This window comes from Oncorhynchus tshawytscha, linkage group LG11, assembly GCF_018296145.1.
Source record: "Oncorhynchus tshawytscha isolate Ot180627B linkage group LG11, Otsh_v2.0, whole genome shotgun sequence".
Lineage (NCBI taxonomy): Eukaryota > Metazoa > Chordata > Actinopteri > Salmoniformes > Salmonidae > Oncorhynchus > Oncorhynchus tshawytscha.
This window is the reverse complement of record NC_056439.1, coordinates 1,059,022-1,084,759: the sequence shown is the minus strand read 5'-3', so window position 1 is coordinate 1,084,759 and position 25,738 is coordinate 1,059,022. Positions and strand designations below refer to the sequence as shown.

General features: G+C 48.4%; 1 protein-coding gene across 3 annotated transcripts in view; it reads left to right on the top strand.

Moving 5' to 3' along the window:
• Positions 1-582: 582 nt before the first annotated feature.
• LOC112261279 (zinc finger protein 827-like) overlaps positions 583-25,738 on the top strand; it is a 104,350-nt gene continuing 79,194 nt past the window's right edge. For 2 of the 3 annotated variants that reach the window (XM_042329662.1, XM_042329663.1), the window contains exon 1: positions 583-914. In XM_042329662.1, coding sequence (XP_042185596.1) covers positions 872-914 — 43 coding nt within the window. In that variant the 5' untranslated portion in view covers positions 583-871. The remainder of the gene's footprint in view (positions 915-25,738) is intronic. The other variant, XM_042329661.1, reaches the window with a different exon arrangement.

Below are 25,738 nucleotides of genomic sequence, written 5' to 3'. Positions count from 1 at the left end.
TTCTACTTTAGCTAATTCTTTTTTTTCTTTCAGAGGAGAGTTACACTATTGTTGAGCCCAGGGGAAGTGATAGCAGCAGTTACTTACAGTTCATGTGACATACGGCATTGAAAAAAAATAAAAACAATAGCAAGAAATTAAATGTGTGCATCTGTAGCCTAATGAATATGGAGGTTATGCAAGTGTGAAAATGAAAGGGTTCATTTCAAATGTATGTTTCATGCCAAATTAATCATAATTGTTTATTTGGGGAAACTGGGGATTTCCATTGGGCTTCTGAATTACTATTCAATCCATAATTTCATCAATTCACGAAATGTACATTTCACATTTGGAAAATATATTTATAATGTATGTGTAATATAAATAAAAAGTAAATACAATCAATATGAAAAATACTGTACATTCGGAGTAACGACATAACGAGTATCTTTGCCTTATTTATTATTTATAGAAGTTATCAAATACATTTTAACAAATATGTAGGGGTTTTGCACTCCGCAATACACCCTGTAAGCTTGGGGGCACCTTGTCCGTTTCTACGCTGCTATCGCGGGCGAGCTCCTCTAGAGCGTGTGTGCGAGCGTGTGTGTCTGCTCTACTGTTGCTGCCCTTTGATCCCGGCATTAGTGTTAGTTAGGGGCTCGGAGACACACTTACACAGAGAGCAGCCATAGTCAAGACACGGCAACAACAACAGCACAGAACCCTCCTCCTCCTGTGGTCCTATACCCAACAATACACTTTAAACCGCGAGGACAAGACAGGTATACAGTCCCTGCCATCACTCTCGCCTACAATCTCAATGGGAAAAAACCTTTTTTCTTCTTATCCCTAAAACAAGGAGGAGAATGTGACAAAAAGGGGGAAAATGCCAAGGAGGAAGCAGGAGCAACCCAAACGCCTGCCTTCACGTAAGTCGTTTGCTGGTTTTGTGCAATTTTAATGGGTCTTCGTGTGTTTTGCGCAGTAGTTTAGGGTTAAAGAGGTGAAACAGACAAAGACACGGCGTAGGTTATTTCTCCTTTTTTTTAGGTCTGAGCAAGGCAGCCATGTTGTTGGCGATGAGTAACGTTAGCTAGCCAACGAGTGCATGAGCTGTACGTGGCTTTAATCGAGTATAATCGATAAAGGTCCCCTTTCCCCTAAAGGTTGCGGTCAGATAGCTTGTGTATCGGTTGTATATGGTATAATGTCTGAGCGTTTTCGTTTATCTGTCCGTGCGAGCGAGTCTCTTTCGGGGGAGAAAGGGGAGGATCTGAGAATCTGGCCGCAATAAAATGAAGGGTCAGTCGGATCAGACAAGCCAGACTCGGGGCTAACCGTACCTCAGTGTTCCTAGTAATAGCGCTATCTAGCAACGCTCGGTAGCTAACTTCACATTTCGGTTAATATAAACGTCTAACTTTCTCTCTCACCACTCAAAACGGGTGTATTGGTTCCCTCGGTAGGCGCTCGCTCTGTTTTTACGTCGAGCTCTTGAAAGTCTGGAGATATATATTTTTTGAAGCAGAGGTATTTTCTTCCGCCCAGTTCAGCGAGGTTCATGTCTGCATGCAGGCTATGTCAAAGCCATGGTCGGTCACCTGAAGTTCAGTTTTTTTCCCTTCCCTTTGCAGCCATTCATTGCAGACAGACTACGATCAATAACGCGGGCTAGAGACGCGAAATGGCACTTTCCCCATTTCTCGTTATGTCGTTACTCCGAATGTACATCAGAATGTGCGATTTTGGTATATACATTGTTCATTTGACCCTGTGTAGCTGGGATGTTAAGATTGTGCTTTTATCAGTCCAATAATGAAAAGCTGCAGTGACACACTTCGACCGCTAGATGATGACTTCTAGGTAGAACGTGTGGATAAAATGATCACATAGGAATTGGCTTAGTGTGGCAATTTCCCCTGCTGTAGTGCAATGTCCTGAAGACCTGCGTAAGAACATGGCTTAATGAGTTATATTGGTATGCAAATGTAATTAATCTCATAAATCAATGATGACTTAATGAATGTACCATAATGACACAGTGTAGTCTTTCTTAAATGTCAAACAATGCAACTGTTCAGTGCTATTACTAGCTGTGATCAAAAGGGGATTTGTAAACTTCGTTGTATAAAGTTTACAAAATGTGAAAACAGTGCAGTAAATATCAAATTAGCGTTTGTAGTGCCATAGTGTGAGCTATTCGTGTCCAATCTTTCCACATGTGAGTATTTAGGCTACTACAAACGTCCACATATCCAGTCCCAGTCACAAAACATCCCCAAAATAAGACCGTTCTCTCCTCATCCACTGATACAGCGCTCAGGTGTTTAACCCAGAGTTGAACTTGGGAAATTGCGTCGGTTGGCTGGGTGAGAGAGTGATATTTGGACAGTAAGCTCTCACTCACATGTTACTGATGGCGAATGTACATACCTAGAAACGCCGCTGGAGTGGACGGAGCAGCGTATAATGACATCAGTGGAGGCTGGTGGGAGGAGATATAGGAGGACGGGCTCATTGTAATGGCTGCAATGGAATAAATAGAATGGTCAAACGTGGTTTCCCTCTGTTTGATTCCATTCCAGCCATTACAATGAACCTGTCCTACTGTAGCTCCTTCCTCTCACCTCCACTAACTGACGCACCATACAGTACCCTGGAGCTCCAACGATTTAGATGTATTATATGGGTTAGGTCACATGTAAAACTCATTTCATGGCGGGCCGAGTGTCTGCGGGTTTTCGCTCCTCCCTTGTACTTGATTAAGGAATTAAGGTCACTGATTAGTAAGGAACTCCCCTCACCTGGTTGTCTAGGTCTTCACTGAAAGGAAAAACCAAAAACCAGCTGACACTAGGCCTTCCATGGAATGAGTTTGACACCCCTGGATTAAGTAATATTATAGACATGTTACATCATGTAATAGCCTATTGTATGCGTCAATTACAGGATTTCATATAATAGCAAAGAGGAAGCTTTTTCTTTTAAGAAGTTGTGGCCAATATTTTACTTCTCCCCCCATTTCAATCACAAAACTTATACAGGACAACGTTTATTTATTCTGTATAGGTTTTCCTCCTGTATAGGTTTGCCACTTCACCTCATTGGCCGACTGTCTGTCTGTTTTCATTGTTCAGCTAACAACACCTACACTGATTGGTCACGTGCCAGGAACAAGCACAATATTGAAGTTCAGATGTCTGCATCTGTACCGATGCCCTCTGGTGAAAAGAGCATGATTACACATTGCCTTTAAACTACTAAAGGTGCTTTATCTTAGCCCAGACACATGCAGGTCTAGATATTTGGGGTTGTGTACTCTGCTTTGTGCTCTGTGCAGGCCAAGCGTCATGCTGTGTATATTAGCATACATGGCATGTGAGAGAGGGTACACACACATACTCACAAGCTGGCCATGGAGGTCACAGTACAGTGCAGCGCCCTCACTCAGACAAGTAAACATGACCTTTGGCGCCACAATGAAAACGGACACTCTTTATGATTTTGGTACGCGCATGATGATCTATGTTGAATTCTATTGGCCGATTACTGTAAATATTGACGGTAAAATTATCACTTGGATAAAGCATAGAGATTTTTACATGTAAAAGTAGTACCTTTTTTTAACGTGTAGATTATGCTGGAGGTCAGTTTTGCAATATTGTCAACGCAAGCAGCATTCTTTCAGGCCCAGAGGTTTCTAGGTCATTGCTCATACTTGTGTTATGTCACCAAATATTACTTATAAAACCTCTCTCTACTCTTGATAATTTCGCAACCATTCTGAATTAGCTTTAGGCCCTATAGCCTATCTCCTGAATAAATGTTGAAGTAGGCTTAAACTCAAGATATGGATACGAATTGTAAGCTAAAAATAAATGGGAGAGAGAGATACCCGATCATGAAGGGCAAAAGGTCAGGGGCACTGGGAGAGCGAGAGAGGGAGACATTTTCTCCTCTCCCTGTCTCCTCCTCTGCTGGTTCCTCAGGTTATCTGCATTTGAAATGGAGGGATTTTAGCCCCTGCCTCTACCTGACCGACCGAGTGCTCTTCTCCCTTCCTCCTCACCACCAGCCAATGGCTGGGTGGTTCTGTACCTTACTGTAATGGCGGGTCACTGGCGCCCTTCCACTTTCTATGATTATAATGACCTTGGTGGGGCCGGGGCTTGAAAACATTGGATTAAGGGGAAAGGAAAATGAGGGGAGGTTTCCATTTTGCTCTTGGCATCAAATTTGTGGGGAATTTCTGCCAAGAATCCCCCTCCGCCACTTTCCACCCCCCACCACCCCTCAACTTGACGGGGCACGGGCTCTCATGGACCGCGGTGTCTGCCGGCTGGAGCTGAAGCGAATAATGATACACAGGCTTTCACTTAGAAATGAATTAAAGGGCAGGAGGAAGGTGGTGGGATGCCTCCTTCAGCATACGCTTACATAGAGGGGAGTTTGAGACCCGCCGCGTTCAACACCATTCAGATTCAGTGGGTAGGCCTAAAACTGGCCCCATTCAGTCTCTCCGTGACTTGATGGAGAATTGAATGGATAGTAATTGGGAGGCCGCTACAGCGGTTGATCTTAAATTAAAGTTGTTGGGGTAAGTTAACTTTATAATGGGCCTGGTTCCAGAGAAGCTTCTGGGGTTTGATCAATACACATTTAAAATGTGTTGTTGCTTTCTGCATCAAACAGGTAGGCTGGCTGGCAATACCAAGGCCTGCAGGTATTGTCAGGATTCCAATGGGCATCCACTACGGTTGGGCGGTATGCAGATTTTCATACTGTCATACCGTTTCTGTACCAACCGTTACCGAGTCAAAATATATAGGCAGCTTAGGGTAGAGCAAATTAACATTCAATTCTCTAGCAACAGCTCTGGTGGACATTCCTGCAGTCAGCATTCCAATTGCACGCTCCCACAAAATGTGAGACATCTGTGGCATTGTGTTGTATGACAAGACTGCACATTGTAAAGTTGTATTTTATTGTCCCCAGCACAAGGTGCACCTGTGTGATGATCATGTTGTTTAACCAGATTCTTGATATGTCAGGTGGATGGATTATCTTGGGAAAGGAGAAATTCTCACTAACAGGGATGTAAACAAATGTGTGCACAACATTTGAGAGAAATAAGCTTTTTGTCCGCATGGAACTTTTCTATGATTTTTATTTCAGCTCATGAACATGGGACCAACACATTACGCGTTAATATTTTTGTTCAGTGCATATTTAACTTAAACAGTGGCGTAGCATGCATCCCTCAAACATAAAAATAACTTCAGGGGGCTACTTGTGAGTAATTAACTCTGTTTTGGACACACTTTTCATCAAGTGTCAAACTCACTAGAGGTGCTAAGCAGGTAATTTAAGATAGGATTTCTTTATGCCCAACAACAGGGACTCAGGGAAGCATAATATGCAAATCTCCTAAAGTAATTATTTAGGGATGTCCATTGCCTTCCCCCATAATACTTATTCAGTTAGGCTTAATTAGAGCGGTTTCTTGACAAAGATCCAGGGATGACTTCCCCGTCTGATTGTCGGCCATGACACTTGATCTGGTCTCTCTCGAACGACATCTTCAGCGTGCCTCTGTATTTTACATTGACCTAATTTAACAGAACAAATGAAAGGTCCACCATGTCCACTAGGAGGCCTAAAAATATATCACAAAGTTACCAGCAATCTGTTTCACACAGTACCTACCTGGTCTCAATCAAACCCCCTACTCCTCCGTGTGGAATGGAAGTGCCTTAGCCTTGGTAACGATTTTCTCCATGTTGACAAGCCACAACAGGGAGATGTACAGCTTCGGAGAGCAGCCCTTTGGCTAGGACGTAGCCCCGGCACTGAGTAATACCAATCTCACAGGAGTAGCACAGGCTCTCAGTTGGCCGCAGTTCATAAGGAACTGCGAACAGCTCGCTGGTGCAGCTGGGAAAGACAGAGGGGAAGAGAGAGGGAGAGTACTGGTGGTGGTGGAGGAGGTGGTGGGGAAGCTGCTAAGAGCTCTGGGCGGTTTTCTCTGTTGTACCACACAAAGTGCATCTAGGGCCCTGCAGGACAGGCCTTTAACAGGCGTGAGGGATGTAGAGATATAGAGAACAAGAGAGAGGAGGGAGGTCTGGGGAGCAGGAAGCTCTAGTCGGCCAGTCGTGCCAGACTGCTGCCTCTGCTTCTGAACAGGGATGTGATTTATTATCGAGGCTCATTTCACTCATAAAAGAGAGATGGAAATGACATCGCAGAGAATTAGAGAGGTCTCCTCAATTGTCTCTGAGAAGAAAGCCATAGCTGTAGGCGTGGGGATATTTCGGAGCATGTGGTACGCGTCTAACTGGTGCGTGAAATCAGAGGAGGGTTTTTGCTTAGGTTGGCATAGATTTGAAATACATGGTAATTTTATGTAGCTCTACTGTCTTGATGTATGTTGTTAGGGGGGCTTAAAATGGCTTTCGTCCAACACGCTGATCTTGCCGCCCTGGCGGAGAGCACTCTAGCACGGTGGAGTGCTAATGTCATGACCTCACTTCCTGTGTGGGTGGAAGAGAAGCCAGGAGGCCCCCACACTTGCCAGGCTCTTGTTAGCCTTTGGCAGCAGCAGCCAGGCAAACTCTGTCCTCTCTGGTCTGGAAGTCAGTACTAGGCTTAGGCAGTATCCAGATTTTCATACCATCATACTGGGATTTACGCTATCACGGCATAGCACACAAGGGGGCGCCTAAAACGCAAAAATGCCCGTTGCGCATCTATTACCAGAATGCTCACAGAATTAGCACAAGTAATATCAAAGTCACATAGACGCTTCTAGCTGAATGCTAACAAGCAAAAATGGACAAACTAATTGCAAAGACTGGCAAATCCAGCTCATGAAGTTATACAAGCACGCTACCAAATGTCATTTTTGTTGAGTGGGTACAAGTGAAACTGAACAAGAGAAATTGTGCAAATGAAAAAGTTGTGATGCATGCTTATTTGAAGGAAGAGCAGCATGTGTACACAAAGCAGAGGGGAGGAGAAAAAAACACTACTAGGAAGCCCAGGGAAAAAATAGCAGCTGAACAGAACTCACCAAGAAATCGTTGACTTTTCAAACACGGCAGAAAGCCGTTATGAGGTATCTGATGGCAAATACTTGGTAGTGAATTGCATACAAGCGTAACTTCCTCACCTCATGTGCGCCACACAACAGAGGCCGTGTCTAGACTTGACAGTTCGTGCAGCTTTAGTATTCTGATCATAGAGTTCTGATCATGGAATTCCGAACACGTCATGCGTCTACACCTACATTTAAATGTGTCCACAGTGTGTCCGGATTCTCTTTTCCCGCGCTATATTCAAATGCCAGTATGTATTCTACAAATGGTGGAATAGGCAAAATATGATAACGCAACAACTGATGGCAGTAGCTTACTACCGTAGCTAACTAGCCAGCTAACCTCTGTAACTAGCCAGCAAGCAACGCTAAAGAGATTACAAACGGGTTAGCATAACTCTAGCCAAACAAAAAAGTTTTCCTGAAGATTAGCTGGCTAGCACTTGAGTCCAGCAAACACGTTCCACGCATTTCCTCCTACATTTATAATGAAAAGGTCCCTCTCGGTCCCAAAACACAAGTTTTCTGGAGACTTGTGGAAGAAGTGCTGATGATGTCGCCCACTGTATGCGCTTTCGGTAGCCTGACTGTGTCCAGACTGAGGAGAAATCTGTACACTGCATCCCTGACCACCTCCTGAAGTGGTCAGACAGATCTGAACACAATCACACCACAAAGCCACTTTTGTGTATCTAGACCCGTCTGTCTATTCAATGCAATCTTCGTATTCTGATAGCAGAAGTCGCATGTAAGTGTCAAGCGTAGGCACGACCAGAGACTCGCTGATAGATATCAAACTCTATGGACTCACCAGCTCCCACTTTCTCCCATTGTGCTATTTACAAACTCATGACAGGCTGAACTGTTCTGGGGAACTATGGTAAGCTTCATAATGTAAAATAATGTGACAGGTGAAATGAAGAACACAATCTGCTTTTTCTCCTAACGTATTGCACTCCTAACGTATTTGACCGCAGGTATTAACTTAAAAAGTAGCTACAAATATTCACATGTATTTTTAAACTTCAAAGAAGCCATTTTGACGGTATTGAAAAACCATCCCGTGGCTTTTTCCAAATACCTGGGATATAGTATGTATTAGAGGTCGACCGATTAATCGGCATGGCCGATTTTTCAAGATTTCATAAATCGGAAATCTGTATTTTTGGACACTGATTTACACTTTTATTTAATCTTTATTTAACTAGGCAAGTCGGTTAACATGTTCTTATTTTCAATGATGGCCTCGGAACGGTGGGTTAACTGCCTCGTTCAGGGGCAGAATGACAGATTTTCACCTTGTCTGCTCGGGGGATCCAATCATGCAACCTTACAGTTAACTAGTCCATCGCTATAACCACCTGCCTCTCGTTGCACTCCACAAGGAGACTGCCTGTTACGCGAATGCAGTAAGCCAAGGTAAGTTGCTAGCTAGCAGTAAACTTATCTTATAAAAAACAATCAATCAATCATAATCACTAGTTAACTACACATGGTTGATGATATTACTACTTTATCTAGCGTGTCCTGCGTTGCATATAATCTGACTGAGCATACAAGTATCTGACTGAGTGGTGGTAGGCAGCAGCAGGCTCGTAAGCATTCATTCAAACAGCACTTTTGTGCGTTTTGCCAGCAGCTCTTCATTGTGCGTCAAGCATTGCGCTGTTTATGACTTCAAGCCTATCAACTCCCGAGATGAGGCTGGTGTAACCGAGGTGAAATGGCTAGCTAGTTAGTGGGGCGCGCGGTAATAGAGTTTCAAACGTCACTCGCTCTGAGACTTGGAGTGGTTGTTCCCCTTGCTCTGCATGGCTAACGCTGCTTCGAGGGTGGCTGTTGTCGTTGTGTTCCTGGTTCGAGCCCAGGGAGGAGCGAGGAGAGGGACGGAAGCTATACTGTTACACTGGCAATACTAAAGTGCTTATAAGAACATTCAATAGTCAAAGGTTAATGAAATACAAATGGTATAGAGGGAAATGGTCCTATAATTCCTATAATAACGACAACCTAAAACTTCTTACCTGGGAACATTGAAGACTCCTGTTAAAAGGAACCACCAGCTTTCATATGTTCTCATGTTCTGAGCAAGGAACTTAAACGTTAGCTTTCTTACATGGCACATATTGCACTTTTACTTTCTTCCCCAACACTTTGTTTTTGCGTTATTTAAACAAAATTGAACATGTTTCATTATTTATTTTAGGTTAAATTGATTTTATTGATGCATTATATTAAGTTAAAATAAGTGTTCATTCAGTATTGTTGTAATTGTCGTTATTATAAGTAAATAAAAACCGCCCGATTTAATCGGTACCGGCTTTTCTGGACTTCAATAATCGGTATCGGCGTTGAAAAATCATAATCGGTCGACCACTAGTATGTATGGTATAATGCCCAAGCCTAGTCACTACCTCCTTCCACAACACTGTACTGTACAGTTGGGTTGAGCAGCGAGTCTGCCACACTAATGCATTTAACTAGCCAGGCTAACAGCTGTGTCGGTCTGCTTTGTGGGGGGTTTTGGGGCCTTGATTGGGGCCGTTTCATTGCCGCGGGGAGATTCAAAGTGCCAGGAACGAACAAGGCAGGACTGAGGCAGTCAGGCCAGGCAGATGCAGAATAGTGGAACCACACAGTATGTAAGGCTCTCAAGGGAAACAATATATCACATCCAGAGAGAGTGAAAGCGTTTGGCTGTGTTACAACAAAGCACCACTCCAGACCAGATAAGTTAAATTAATTGACGTGAAGTCATCTCTGTGAAAGCCATTGTCAGTGGCGTGTGGGGCGAGTGGAGGTTATTTACGACGCTGAAACGCAGGTGAGTACCTGGCGCTGATGATTCTGTGGCTGCCACGTGCGGAGAATGCCCTTCCATTTGGCACAATGCAGATGATGACTTCACCACGTCTTCTGAGTGAACCGCTGTGACCTTGAGGTAGAGAGGCTCAGGTCTTTAGCGTTGTCCCATTGTTGTCTGAACGAGGGCATTTTGCCGTCTGATTCGTCCTCATCGCGGTAACGAGATGGGTGCATTATTGGACGTCTAGTACTAGACGAGTATCACTCATCATGACGGCTCAGACATGCTAATTAATTAGCCAGATATCTCGTCATCAACAAAATGAAGACATGCCCCCAAAAAATCTGGAAATCAGGATAGCTTCTAAAAACCTTTTGGTGAGTTGATAATGAACAGGGTTTAGTTGGACGGATCTGTATGTGATTGCCTCTTTCCGTTCCTGAATTACCAGTGTGATCTCAATAGACAAGTCAGTCAGTTGGTTCAGATTGCTAGGGCTGCATCTGCAAATGCCACCCTATTCCCTACATGGGTCCTAGTCCAAGGTAGAGCACTATATAGGTAATAGGGTGCCATTTGGGACACACCCTAGGTCATTAATCCCTGCACTCTACGGGGAGTGGTCAGCACCAGATCTATTGACACTTCCTACCAGAAGGTTTTCTAGATTAGCGACAAATCCTCCCTGAAAAAAAGAATGCTTAAAAACCTAATTTGGCACGCACAGCCAGACTTTGTGTTCGTCAACTCTGGGCCAAAGGAAGCATCCCAGCAATCCATCCCTCTTCTTTTTCCTCTCCTTCTGGTCCTTTGGCCAGGAACCGCCTCATCCTTTTTTGGCGGAAGTACATTTTGTTGTTCTCATGTAGCATCTCTTGTGAGAGCCAGTGGATTGACCTTGATGACCCTCCCAGTCAGTGATGAGGTCTTCAGAAACCAGACCGCTCCAACCCACTGTACCCGGAGGGCTTAAGTGATGGTTGTCATAGCGATCGTTATGCCGCAGAGAACGGCCTCTCTCACGGGTGAAAGACAGCGACAAGGCTTTGAATGCTGCAGCTTTCAGGTCACAACCTGGTTATGACAGATGTGGACGGAACCAGAAAAGGCTGGATGGATATGGATGCAGTGCACACAAGACAAACAACAGACGTACATCGATGTCTGGTCTGTATAGATTTCAGGTCAGGATTTGAGATCAACATTATCTGCCACGCAGGACATGTCTTTTATACCTTGAAAGCGAGAAAAGGTGCGATGGGTATTGGTCTGTGTTCCAAATGGCATCCAATTCCCTTCATAGCCTACAGGCCCTGGCCAAAAGAAGTGCACCATGTAGGGAATAGGGTGTCATTTGAGATGTAGCCTAGGTGTGACGGGGAGCAGCGGCGGGCGAACAATGCCTCTTCATTCCCACTGGCTGCCCTGGCCAGGCGTTTTAACATGGAGATTGGAAACAGAAACAGCTCCCCCCCACCTCTTCCTCCCCTGGACCTGCATGCAAATGAAGGTTAGCCTCTCCTGCTGTGCCACTGCGATTCTTCCCTCTTTTTTTCTCTCCCTTTTTCTAATGGACGCAAACTGGCTCTGGCTCCCCCTCCGCTATTCCTAGGGAAGAGGAAGAAGGGACCAGGACCAATCCTGATTAGTGTCCCTGTCCTGAGTGACAGGCTAGAATCCAAGCAGGCACTGCCTCAGGCGCCTCTGCCAAACTGCTGTCAACCCAATACCACCATGGAAAAGCCATATTTTTTCGATTCATTCCCCCCTAGCTCTCTATCGCTCAACTCTCCACTCCATGCTCACTCGCTCTCCCAAGCTCTCTCATACACACAGTCTCTCTCTTATACACACATAGTGCCTCTCTCTCACACTGTCTCTTACACCCACAGTCAGTAACACACACTTTCTCTTTCTCACACACTTTCTCACAACCACCCACCATCTCTCTCTTTCCCTCTCTCTCTCTCTCTCTCTCTGGGGGGTGACTGGCTGCTGTAGTGGGACCGGTCGACCGTGTTCTTGTGCCAGTGGGCTCAGTGTGATTTACGCTGGCTGGCTGGAGGACCGCCCCCTCCCCATTGTGCCCCCCCTGTCTCATACCGTATGGCCCATACACACACTGCGCTCTGCTCTCTCACTCCTCTCTGTGTCTAAGTGGGCAGCCTGCCCCTCAGTGTGTGTGCCAGAATGTGACGTACTAGTGGTGCTAGCTATGTTAGCGTCATTGCTACTTAGAGTAAGCCCACCTCTTGGTGTCGTCACAAGCTACTACAACCACAAAGTCTTATTATGGCTAAACCCTGCCTATTTCTACAATTTATCTTCTTAAAATACGATTTTAAACCTAACCTTAACCACACTGCTAACCTTACGTCTAGCCCTAACTTTAAATTCAGATCAAAAAGCTCATGTTTGTTTTCATGAAATTATATAGCCAATTTTGACTTTGTGGCTGTGGTAACTAGTAACAGCCGCCTCTTAGTTCTTGACATCAGTCCTCCTGTTGTTTCACCATTAACAGGGCTGTATCTGTTCTGTTCTGGAACAGTGTTGTGTCGTGGCACACATATCTACTACAGGAAAGTCTTGACAAATTACCCTCAAAGTCATGATACCAAATTTATGGGATGGATGCTGGCAAGGTTCCCCTTTAGTAATTATTTATAGTCCTACATTTGAGTGTAATGAAGTGTTCACATACTGTACATAGGAACTCTACAGCAATATCGTACTGTAGCCTAAATTTAGGGTTTACTGTATTTTTGGCACAGTGAGTGAACTGGTCTTAGGGCTGTTACGGTGACCGTATTAACGCCACACCGGCAGTCATGAGTCATAATCGCAGTCAAATTCCACATAACCGTTGAGTCACGAGAATCTCCTCTTATGCACTCTGGTCATGCGTTGCTAGTACCCAACTCACTAACGATCATTAGGTTGCTAATCAAATCAAATTGTATTTGTCACATGCGCCGACTACAATAGTGAAATGCTTTCTAACAAGCCTTTAACCAACAATGCAGTTTTAAGAAGAATACCTAAAAAAAGAAATAAATAAAACTAACAAATAATTAAAGAGCAGCAGTAAAATAACAATATATAGCGAGGCTATATACAGGGGGTACCGGTGCGGGGTCATCGGTGTCGAGGTAATGGAGGTAATATGTACATGTAGGTAGAGTTATTTAAGTGACTATGCATAGATAAAACGGAGAGTAGCAGCAGTGTAAAAGGGGGAGGGGGAGCAATGAAAGTAGTCTCGGTAGCCATTTAATTAGATGTTCAGGAGTCTTATGGCTTGGGGGTAGAAGCTGTTTAGAAGCCTCTTGGACCTAGACTTGACGCTCTGGTACCGCTTGCCGTGCAGTAGCAGAGAGAACAGTCTATGACTGGGGTGACTGGAGTCTTTGACAATTTTTAGGGCCTTCCTCTGACACCGCCTGGTATAGAGGTCCTGGATGGCAGGAAGCTTGGCCCCAGTGACGTACTGGGCCGTACGCACTACCCTTTTGTAGTGCCTTGCGGTCAGAGGCCGAGCAGTTGCCATACCAGGCAGGATGCAACCAGTCAAGATGCTCTCGATGGTGCAGCTGTAGAACGTTTTGAGGATCTGAGGACCCATGCCAAACCTTTTCGTCTCCTGAGGGGGAATAGGTCACCACAATCATCTGCTTTGTCTTGATCACGTTGACGGAGAGGTTGTTGTCCTGGCACCTCACGGCCAGGTTGCTGACCTCTCCCCTATAGGCTGTCTCGTCGTCGTCAGTGATCAGGCCTACCACTGTTGTGTCATCTGCAAACTTAATGATGGTGTTGGAGTTGTGCCTGGCCCGCTACTCAGAGCTCTATTGTCCCTCCTCCATCTGGGCCTAATGGTCTGGTACTCAGGACTCTATTGTCCCTCCATCAGGTCCTTATGGTCTGGTACTCAGGACTCTATTGTCCCCCCATCACGTCCTAATGGTATGGTACTCAGGACTCTATTGTCCCTCCATCAGGTCCTAATGGTATGGTACTCAGGACTCTATTGTCCCTCCATCAGGTCCTAATGGTATGGTACTCAGGACTCTATTGTCCCTCCATCAGGTCCTAATGGCCTGCTAGTTTATGCACATGCCTATATATGACCTGTTGTGCAGAGAGAGGCTGCTTGCTTCTTCAACAGTAGTTGATGAGTGGCGTGAAATAATCCAAAGTTTATTGGTCACGTACACAGATTTGCAGATGTTATCGCAGGTGCAGCGAAATGCTTGTTTCTAGCTCCAATAGTGCAGTAATACCTAGCTATAATTATTATAATTAAAAAAATCTAAATGAAGAAATACAAATAAATAAGTAGTGTTCTAAGCCCAGACGTTTCTATATGTGGTCCCGTGTGAAAGCAGAGTTTTGATAGCTGCCACTAAAAAGAGGAGGATCCCAGTTGCTACTATATGTATTTCTCAGCTGTGCTATGAAACCGGAGAAGCCTCCCCGGCATGATTGGAAAAACGAACTGCGGGAAGCGGCTCCCATTCGGGTGCATATCGACTGCCCCTGTTCCTGCCCATTTGATAATGGACCATTCTAAATCAAAACAAATTTGACATATTAGTAAAGACGAGATTAAATTGAGAATAGTTTGATGGGTGAAAATATGATCAATTGATGAGAGAACAGCATGTGCAACCTGAGGCAAGGAACAGAGCGCAAGCTTTTTTTGACACTTTTTTTCAAATCATCAATAGTCTATAGTCACATCATGCAGCCCGTATATGTTCTGATTTCTAAGACATTCTAATGTTTGTCTCATTCACAACTAAAGTTGACAAATAACTCTAAATCTAGTGTATAAGACCTGTTTCAAATGGTCACTTTATAGCCACTTCATATGTGCACTCGCTCCAGAATGGGGAAAAATATCCTTTCTATTTTATTCAGCTAAGTTAAATTATATTCTTATTATTTTAGATGATATAATTTTATAGTAAGCGTATATTGCCTGCTAACTGAAGTAGCCTACAGTCTATGACATTGTGCGTAGCCAGATAACATAGTGGAGGCCGACTCATATTCTGCTCTACTGAAATACATTTTCTTCATATCATAATGTTTCTTTAAACCTGCCTTAAATAAATAATAGATTTATTGTGATGGTGTATGTTAAATTGATTTATTAGACCTTTTTAAATGATGTTCGCAAGGCACTCATCCGTGGCTTCTATGCTGGAGGCCTGGAGATACTACATGTGTTTATGGTAGTTAACGGTCAGTTACCGTGAGACCGACAGTCTAACCGTCTGACAAAATGTCATGACTGCCACGGCTCTAACTGTACTCCAATAATCTACATACGTAGCCGACATGCATACTAGTACCTATGATTGGTGACATAGTGAGGATGCTAAGGGAATGTCAGTGTATTATGGACATTAATCTTAGCACTGTGACAACTGTAACGAGACACAATTATTCCCATTGATTTACATCTAAAAGCTAGTTGTCCGTCAACCTCTGAGAAATAGGCCTTGCTTTGTGGCGGTTGCCAAATCTGAAGCAACTTTGGGACTGAAGTACACTGAAACGGTTGTTTTCACCTGAGAGAAGTAACCCAGGACTGGCCTATATCAAAATGGGCTATCTACCAAGTATGCAAGTGGCAGTAAAAGTATAGGCTAGTCAATATAGCCTACCTGGGCTGTGTTTCCCTAAAGCATCGTGGCACTAAGATCATATTTTGTCCATTTGAGTTTCTTAGTGCTACGATGCTTTTGGGAAACACAGCCCTGACTTCTCTTCAATGCTATCCACTGGTTGTAGCTTCTATGACAACTTTATCCTATCAACCGTCCTTGTGACCTCTTTCAATATTATGAAAATAATGCAAATGTAGTATTAAGTGTCATATTATATCCTTGTCTTATCGCTTTCACTGTTGCACTACTGCTACTTTTTATGGTTCACCAGGGTAATGTTTAGGCTGAATCAGGGTATAAAATGTACTTTTTGGTCCACCAGCCACTCACATTTTTTTAGCAGCCAAAATACACCAGCATTTACCAGCTATGAAACAAAACTGCAGAAATACTTTGAAAACAGCTACTGCAGCATTCATTTTACTATAAATGTGATCATACATTTACTATTTTTATTCACAAATGTGAGTAAAATCCCGCACTGTGGAGCCCTGACCACCCGCCAACGTGGCTGGTGAAATAGACATCTTACCCACCAGTGACAAATGTACCCGCATTTGGTAGGTGGCGAGTGTTAATTTTAGGCCCTGGGCTAAATGGTAAATTAAGAAATACCTTGTTAATTGTAATTACAGGCGCTCTGTGAGAACTGAGTAGCCTATTTCTGTAGTGAAAGTGTGTGCTTCTCCTTGGTGTTTTTTGTTGTTGTGTGTGCTCTGTGAGGGGCTTTGATGCCACATCTATGATTATGGGCATGTGTTGTTTCTGTTCCATTAAAAAAAAAATGGATGGGAAAAATAAACGCGGGTGCAAAGGGCGCTCCATCTGCGCTGAGGAATTTCAGAGGTCTGGGGGCCTCGAGTCGACTCATTCTCTTCCAAGAACACTTCTCCTTCCTCTTTCACCTCTGGCACGAGGCCCGAAGTACCCACAAACTGCCGGGGCCAAGGCCAACAGTACACAGATGGTTATATGCTGCGCTACATTTCAATACGACGGACAGAACCGAACCACAAACATTACTGTATAGCAGGGGTTGGCAACATGCGGCCCACGGGACAAAACCAGCCCGTAAAAGACTTTTGGGGGTCCCCTCAAAGTAAAAAAAAATAATTAGAAAAATAAATGGTGGTCTGGTCTAGGCTAACTCCTGACCCACCATGAATGATGGGTTTTCCAGTTTCCACTTCCCCCATGTTATCTATGTCAGAGACTGGAAACTGGACTAGTCATTTTGGCTCTGACATGGGATAAAAGGTAATGGGTGTGTTTATGGTTTAAGAACGGGTTATATACAGAGTTGTGTGTGGACATAAGCCTACTATAGGTGGAGATGTTTTAGAGTATGGGCTTCTTTCTAACTCGGGCTGTTAAAAGCACAGTTCTAGTTAACTGCTGTATTTTTATGTTGGTAAATGCCATATGGTGCTCCCAGAACTCCAAAGGGCATGTACTCTTTTGAGTTTGCCCACGCATCGCCGTCCCTCTGAGCCTGGATCAGTGAGCCGCACTGAGAGCTGAATATCTCTGTCTTTATCTCTTTCAATCACTGATCTCAGACCAGTCTCTCACTCACAGTCCCCTTGGGTTCTGGTCAAATGTAGTGCACTATAAAGGCAGTGCACTGTAAAGGGAATAGGGTGCCATGTGGGACTGAGAGGATTTATGACAAACAGCTGACTAGTCAGTCAGGGACATGGTGCCTTTTGTAACGTGGGATGTATCGTGATAGATGCACTCTGACAATTATTTCACCCTTTTCCCCAAAAGAAAAGAGTGGAAAATGTGCACTTAACATATTGATGTCCCGTATAAAGTCCTGCGAAGGGGGTTTGAATTTACGACCGCCAGTTCAGGCTCAACCAGCTGGTTATATTTAGAGAGTCTGTGTTTTTTTTCACACACACATGCACGCATGCTCAGTCTTTTTCCAACAGGACAAACTGAGAGTGAGGGTGAGACTGAAGAGAAGAGGAAGATGGATAGAAAGTGCCAGTGAATGGAATTATCTTCCTCTCCGGGACGGGGGGCTGACTGCTAGTCGTTTGCAGCGACATGAGCCTGCTGGTGGACAGGGCTAGCTGCTAGGGTCTCTCCCACCATATTGTCCGGCGCCGCACGCTAATAAGGCAGAAGCCCTGACTGCAGGGCACGCTCATTAGCATAGCCCGCGGACATGGCAACCCCCGCCAGGGCTCAACATGGACACTTAATTACCACCACGGCTCCTTCTCCTTTCTACACTCCGCCTCCTCCCTCGTATTACACCTCTCCACTCTTCCCTCCTCATACAGTATACAACCCCTAACCCAGGCCAACAGCAGCCAGCCACTCCTAGTCACAGGAGAGCATGCTGGGATAGCCCCGATGTGGCTCAAGCTGTGCTGGCTGTGTGGTGAGTTCCGTAGCTGTGCTGGATTTAAATAGCCAGTCTGAGTGGTGGACTTGACCGTGGTCTTGAACCCACCCTCTTCATCTTTTACTTATGTCTCTCTCTGCCTCACTCTCTCTCTGCCTCTCTCTCCAGGCCTCTCAAAGCTTCTTGGCATCATAGTGGCAGTATTGATGCTTCTACTCCAGACTTAATCGGCTAATGGTCTTCCTCCCTCCTTCCACCCTAGCCTGGGCCTGGAGGTCAGTGGGACCATCTTGTATGCCTGGCTAAGTCACAGAATTGTTGCAGTGTGTCTGTTGGTAGCTAGGCGAAACCTCCTCCACCAGCACCCCCCTCCAGCACAGGGATCATTGTGTCTGATGAGGCTGGCTGAAATCTGGTTGACTCCACTGTCTGTCTGGCTGCAGTGACTGCCTGGGCCCAGCACAGTAACACCTCTCCCCAGACAGTCCGGAACAACCTCGTCAGCCAAAATATAACCCGCCATCATGTTCAAACACGGAGACATTTGGCATGGGGTTGTCTCGTCTTGTATACAATAAGATGAGGAATAAGATGTGATGATTGTGTCTCTCTTCTCCCTCTCTTTGACTTGTATATTCTTCTTCCTCGAAACCTCTCAAAATAGATAGCTTGACCACTTCCTGGTCAATAAACCCACTACACAATCACATGAAGCAATGTTCCTCTTAGTTGGCAGTTACATCATCAGCTTTCAACTTGAACCAGGAAGCTGTGTTCTGTTAGCTAACCCAGTAGCGCAGACTGTCGCAGCAGTCTGTTCACTCTCTCTCCCTGATATGTCGCTATTACACCTCTGTCCTGGGAAGAATCCACACACAAACACACACACACAGCACTAAATCACCCGGTTGTGTGTGTGTAGTGAGTGCTAACAGACCCGGACTGCTGAGTACCCTGCAGCTATTTGTCTCAACATGCAAGTCATCCCCGCCATTACACCGCTAAATGGTTCTCTTTCACACTGAGCACGGCAAACAGACAGATGCTCTCTGCTTCTAACTAACTCTGCCTTCCTCTCTCTCTCTGCCTCTCGCTCGCTCTCTCGCTCTGCCTCTCGCTCGCTCTCTCGCTCTGCCTCTCGCTCGCTCTCTCGCTCTGCCTCTCGCTCGCTCTCTCGCTCTGCCTCTCGCTCGCTCTCTCTCTCTGCCTCTCGCTCGCTCTCTCTCTCTGCCTCTCGCTCGCTCTCTCTCTCTCTGCCTCTCGCTCGCTCTCTCTCTCTCTGCCTCTCGCTCGCTCTCTCTCTCTCTCTGCCGCTCGCTCGCTCTCTCTCTGCCGCTCGCTCGCTCTCTCTCTGCCTCTCGCTCGTTCTCTCTGCCTCTCGCTCGTTCTCTCTGCCTCTCGCTCGTTCTCTCTGCCTCTCTCTCTGCCTCTCGCTCGCTCTCTCTCTCTGCCTCTCGCTCTCTCTCTCTGCCTTTCGCTCGCTCTCTCTCTGCCTCTCGCTCGCTCTCTCTCTCTGCCTCTCGCTCTCTCTCTCTGCCTTTCGCTCGCTCTCTCTCTCTGCCTTTCGCTCGCTCTCTCTCTCTGCCTTACGCTCGCTCTCTCTCTCTGCTTTTCGCTCGCTCTCTCTCTCTGCCTTTCGCTCGCTCTCTCTCTCTGCCTTTCGCTCGCTCTCTCTCTCTGCCTTTCGCTCGCTCTCTCTCTCTACCTCTCGCTCGCTCGCTCTCTCTCTCTGCCTCTCGTTCGCTCTCTCTCTCTCTCTGCCTCTCGTTCGCTCTCTCTCTCTCTGCCTCTCGCTCGCTCTCTCTCTCTCTCTGCCTCTCGCTCGCTCTCTCTCTCTGCCTCTCGCTCGCTCTCTCTCTCTGCCTTTCGCTCGCTCTCTCTCTCTGCCTTTCGCTCGCTCTCTCTCTCTGCCTTTCGCTCGCTCTCTCTCTCTGCCTTTCGCTCGCTCTCTCTCTCTGCCTTTCGCTCGCTCTCTCTCTCTGCCTTTCGCTCGCTCTCTCTCTCTCTGCCTTTCGCTCGCTCTCTCTCTCTGCCTTTCGCTCGCTCTCTCTCTCTGCCTTTCGCTCGCTCTCTCTCTCTCTGCCTTTCGCTCGCTCTCTCTCTCTCTGCCTCTCGCTCGCTCTCTCTCTCGCTCGCTCTCTCGCTCTCTCTCTGCCGCTCGCTCGCTCTCTCTCTGCCGCTCGCTCGCTCTCTCTCTCGCTGCCGCTCGCTCTCTCTCTGCCGCTCGCTCGCTCTCTCTCTGCCGCTCGCTCGCTCTCTCTCTGCCGCTCGCTCGCTCTCTCTCTGCCGCTCGCTCTCTCTCTGCCGCTCGCTCTCTCTCTCTGCCGCTCGCTCGCTCTCTCTCTGCCGCTCGCTCGCTCTCTCTCTGCCGCTCGCTCTCTCTCTGCCGCTCGCTCTCTCTCTCTGCCGCTCGCTCGCTCTCTCTCTCTGCCGCTCGCTCTCTCTCTCTCTCTGCCTCTCGCTCGCTCGCTCTCTCTCTCTGCCTCTCCCTCGCTCTCTCTCTCTGCCTCTCGCTCTCTCTCTCTCTCTCTGCCGCTCGCTCGCTCTCTCTGCCTCTCGCTCTCTCTCTCTCTCTGCCGCTCGCTCGCTCTCTCTGCCTCTCACTCTCTCTCTGCCTCGCTCACTCTCTCTGCCGCTCGCTCTCTCTCTCTCTCTGCCGCTCGCTCGCTCTCTCTGCCTCTCGCTCGCTCTCTCTCTCTCTCTGCCTCTCGCTCGCTCTCTCTCTCTCTCTGCCTCTCGCTCGCTCTCTCTCTCTCTCTGCCTCTCGCTCGCTCTCTCTCTCTCTGCCTCTCGCTCGCTCTCTCTCTCTCTGCCTCTCGCTCGCTCTCTCTCTCTGCCGCTCGCTCGCTCTCTCTCTGCCGCTCGCTCGCTCTCTCTCTCTGCCGCTCGCTCTCTCTCTCTGCCGCTCGCTCGCTCTCTCTCTCTGCCGCTCGCTCGCTCTCTCTCTCTGCCGCTCGCTCGCTCTCTCTCTGCCGCTCGCTCGCTCTCTCTCTGCCGCTCGCTCGCTCTCTCTCTGCCGCTCGCTCGCTCTCTCTCTGCCGCTCGCTCGCTCTCTCTCTGCCGCTCGCTCGCTCTCTCTCTGCCGCTCGCTCGCTCTCTCTCTCTCTCTCTCTCTCTCTCTCTCTCTGCCGCTCGCTCGCTCTCTCTCTCTCTCTCTGCCGCTCGCTCACTCTCTCTCTGCCTCGCTCGCTCTCTCTGCCTCTCGCTTGCTCTCTCTCTCTGACTCTCGCTCGCTCTCTCTCTCTCTGCCGCTCGCTCGCTCTCTCTCTCTCTCTCTGCCGCTCGCTCACTCTCTCTCTGCCTCGCTCGCTCTCTCTGCCTCTCGCTTGCTCTCTCTCTCTGACTCTCGCTCGCTCTCTCTCTCTCTCTGCCGCTCGCTCGCTCTCTCTCTCTCTGCCGCTCGCGCGCTCTCTCTCTCTCTGCCTCTCGCTCTCTCGCTCTCTCTGCCTCTCGCTCTCTCTCTCTCTCTCTCTCTCTGCCTCTCGCTCGCTCTCTCTCTGCCTCTCGCTCGCTCTCTCTCTCTGCCTCTCGCTCGCTCTCTCTCTCTGCCTCTCGCTCGCTCTCTCTCTCTGCCTCTCGCTCGCTCTCTCTCTCTGCCTCTCGCTCGCTCTCTCTCCCTGCCTCTCGCTCTCTCTCTGCCTCTCGCTCTCTCTCGCTCGCTCGCTCGCTCGCTCGCTCGCTCTCTCGCTCGCTCGCTCTCTCTCTCTGCCTCTCGCTCGCTCTCTCTCTCGCTCTGCCTCTCGCTCGCTCTCTCGCTCTGCCTCTCGCTCGCTCTCTCGCTCTGCCTCTCGCTCGCTCTCTCGCTCTGCCGCTCGCTCTCTCGCTCTGCCTCTCTCTCGCTCTCTCGCTCTGCCTCTCGCTCGCTCTGCCGCTCGCTCGCTCTCTCGCTCTGCCGCTCGCTCGCTCTCTCGCTCTGCCGCTCGCTCGCTCTCTCGCTCTGCCGCTCGCTCTCTCTCTGCCGCTCGCTCGCTCTCGCTCTCTCTCTCTGCCTCTCGCTCTCTCTCTCTCTGCCTCTCGCTCGCTCTCTCTCTCTCTCTCTCTGCCGCTCGCTCGCTCTCTCTGCCTCTCGCTCTCTCTCTGCCTCTCGCTCTCTCTCTGCCTCTCGCTCTCGCTCTCGCTCGCTCGCTCTCTCTCTCTCTGCCGCTCGCTCGCTCTCTCTCTCTGCCGCTCGCTCTCTCTCTCTCTCTGCCGCTCGCTCGCTCTCTCTCTCTGCCGCTCGCTCGCTCTCTCTCTCTGCCGCTCGCTCGCTCTCTCGCTCTCTCTCGCTCGCTCTCTCTCTCTCTCTGCCGCTCGCTCGCTCTCGCTCGCTCTCTCTCGCTCGCTCTCTCTCTGCCGCTCGCTCGCTCTCTCGCTCTCTCTCTCTGCCGCTCGCTCGCTCTCTCTCTCTGCCGCTCGCTCGCTCTCTCTCTCTGCCGCTCGCTCGCTCTCTCTCTCTGCCGCTCGCTCGCTCTCTCTCTCTCTGCCGCTCGCTCGCTCTCTCTCTCTCTGCCGCTCGCTCACTCTCTCTCTGCCTCGCTCGCTCTCTCTGCCTCTCGCTTGCTCTCTCTCTCTGCCTCTCGCTTGCTCTCTCTGCCGCTCGCTCGCTCTCTCTCTGCCTCTCGCTCTCTCTCTCTCTCTGCCTCTCGCTCTCTCTCTCTCTCTGCCTCTCGCTCTCTCTCTCTCTCTCTGCCTGCCTCTCTCTCTCTCTCTCTCTGCCTCTCGCTCTCTCTCTCTCTGCCTCTCGCTCTCTCTCTCTCTGCCTCTCGCTCTCTCTCTCTCTGCCTCTCGCTCTCTCTCTCTCTGCCTCTCGCTCGCTCTCTCTCTCTCTGCCTCTCGCTCGCTGCCGCTCGCTCGCTCTCTCTCTCTGCCGTTCGCTCTCTCTCTCTGCCTCTCGCTCGCTCTCTCTCTCTCTGCCTCTCGCTCGCTCTCTCTCTCTGCCTCTCGCTCGCTCTCTCTCTCTGCCTCTCGCTCGCTCTCTCTCTCTGCCTCTCGCTCGCTCTCTCTCTCTGCCTCTCGCTCGCTCTCTCTCTCTCTGCCTCTCGCTCGCTCTCTCTCTCTGCCTCTCGCTCGCTCTCTCTCTCTGCCTCTCGCTCGCTCTCTCTCTCTGCCTCTCGCTCTCTCTCTCTCTCTGCCTCTCGCTCGCTCTCTCTCTCTGCCTCTCGCTCGCTCTCTCTCTCTGCCGCTCGCTCGCTCTCTCTCTCTCTGCCGCTCGCTCGCTCGCTCTCTCTCTCTGCCTCTCGCTCGCTCTCTCTCTGCCTCTCGCTCGCTCTCTCTCTCTGCCTCTCGCTCGCTCTCTCTCTCTGCCTCTCGCTCGCTCTCTCTCTCTGCCTCTCGCTCGCTCTCTCTCTCTGCCTCTCGCTCGCTCTCTCTCTCTGCCGCTCGCTCGCTCTCTCTCTCTGCCGCTCGCTCGCTCTCTCTCTCTGCCGCTCGCTCGCTCTCTCTCTCTGCCGCTCGCTCGCTCTCTCTCTCTGCCGCTCGCTCGCTCTCTCTCTGCCTCTCGCTCGCTCTCTCTCTCTGCCTCTCGCTCGCTCGCTCTCTCTCTCTGCCGCTCGCTCGCTCGCTCTCTCTCTCTGCCGCTCGCTCGCTCGCTCTCTCTGCCGCTCGCTCGCTCTCTCTCTCTGCCGCTCGCTCTCTCTCTCTCTCTGCCGCTCGCTCGCTCTCTCTCTCTGCCGCTCGCTCGCTCTCTCTCTCTGCCGCTCGCTCGCTCTCTCTCTCTGCCGCTCGCTCGCTCTCTCTCTCTGCCGCTCGCTCGCTCTCTCTCTCTGCCGCTCGCTCGCTCTCTCTCTCTGCCGCTCGCTCGCGCACTCGCGCTTTCTCTCTCTCTGCCGCTCGCGCTCTCTCTCTCTCTCTCGCTCGCTCTCTGCCTCTCTCTGCCTCTCGCTCTCTCTGCCTCTCCCTCTCTACGCCTCTCGCTTCTCCTCGCTGCCTCATAGCAGCCCCATCATCCTCATTCAGTCAGGGGCATTTTATGCTTTAGCTTCCCCAAGTTGTTGGACTGTAGGTTGTGTGTGTCAAATCAAATTTTATTTCCCATGCTTTGTAAACAACAGGTGTAGACTAACAATGAAATGTGTACTTACGGGCCCTTTCCAACAATGCAGAGAGGGAAAAGAAGCGATAACACGAGGAGTAAATACACAATGAGTAACGATAACTTGGCTTTATACAACTTTTTAGAGCCTTCCTCACTGCCTGCTATAGAGGTCCTGGATGGCAGGAAGCTTAGCCCCAGTGATGTACTGGGCTGTACACACTACCTTCTGCAGCGCCTTGCGGTCGGATGCCAAGCAGTTGCCATAGCAAGCAGTAATGCAACCAGTCAAGATGCTCTCTTTGGTGCAGCTGTAGAACTTTTTGAGGATCTGTGGGCCCATGCCAAATCTTTTCAGGCTCTTGAGGGGAACCAGGAGGAGAACCAGGCGTTGTCGTGACGTCTACACGACTGTGTTTTTGAATGTGGACCATGATAACTCCAAAGGAACATGAAGCTGTCAACCTGCTCCACTAAAAACATGTGGATGGGGGCATTTCCTGTTGCTCTCTCCCTGGCTCACTGTACTGTAAAGACTGCCCCCCACCACCACCACTGTACTGTAGAGACTGTATCCCCCCACCACCACTGTACTGTGGACTGTATCCACCACCACTGTACTGTGGACTGTATCCACCCCCACCACCACTGTAGTGTGGACTGTATCCACCCCCACCACCACTGTACTGTGGACTGTATCCACCCCCACCACCACTGTAGAGACTGCCCCCCTCCCCCACCATTGTAGAGACTTGCTCCCCCTCCCCCCACTGTACTGGAGACCCCCTGTCCCCACCACCACCACCACTGTACTGTAAAGACTGTGTCCCTCACCACCACTGTACTGTAGAGACTGCCCCCCACACCACCACTGTACTGTAGAGACTGTCCCCCCCTCCCTCACCACCACTGTAGAGACCCCCCCACTGTACTGGAGACTGCCCTCCCCCACCACCACTGTACTGTAGAGACTGTGCCCCCCACCACCACTGTACTGTAGAGACTGTGCCCCACCACAGTACTGTAGAGACTGTGGCCCCCACCACCACTGTACTGTAGAGAAAGTGGCCCCCCCCACCACCACTGTACTGTAGAGACAGTGCCCCCCACCACCACCACTGTACTGCACAGTGGTTTAAAGTACTTTTTAAGTAGTTTCTTTTAGGTATCTTTACTATTTATATTTTTGATGAATTTTGCTTCACTACATTCCTAAAGAAAATGTTGTTCTTACTCTCCATAAATTTTCCTTGACACCCAAAAGTACTCGTTACATTTTGAATGCTTAGCACAACAGGAAATTGCTCCAATTCGCACACTTATCAACAGAACATTCCTGGTCATCCCTACTGCCTCTGATCTGGCAGACTCACTAAACACAAATGCTTCGTTTTGTAAATTATGAGTGTGCCTCTGGCTATCCGTAAATAAAATAAAAAAACAAGAAAATGGTGCCGCCTGGTTTGCTTAAGATAAGGAATTTTAAGTGATGTATATTTTTACTTTGGGTATTTAAATATATTTTAGTAATGTTTACTTTTGATACTTTATATTTTAAACCAAATACTTTTCAACTTTTACTGAAGTAGAAAATACAGTAGAGACTGTATCACCACCACAACCACCACTGTACTGTATAGACTGTATCGTCACCACCACTACTGTACTGAAGAGACTGTATCACCACCACCACCACCACTGTACTGTAGAGACTGTATCACCACCACCACCACTGTACTGTAGAGACTGTATCACCACCACCACCACTGTACTGTAGAGACTGTATCACCACCACCACTGTACT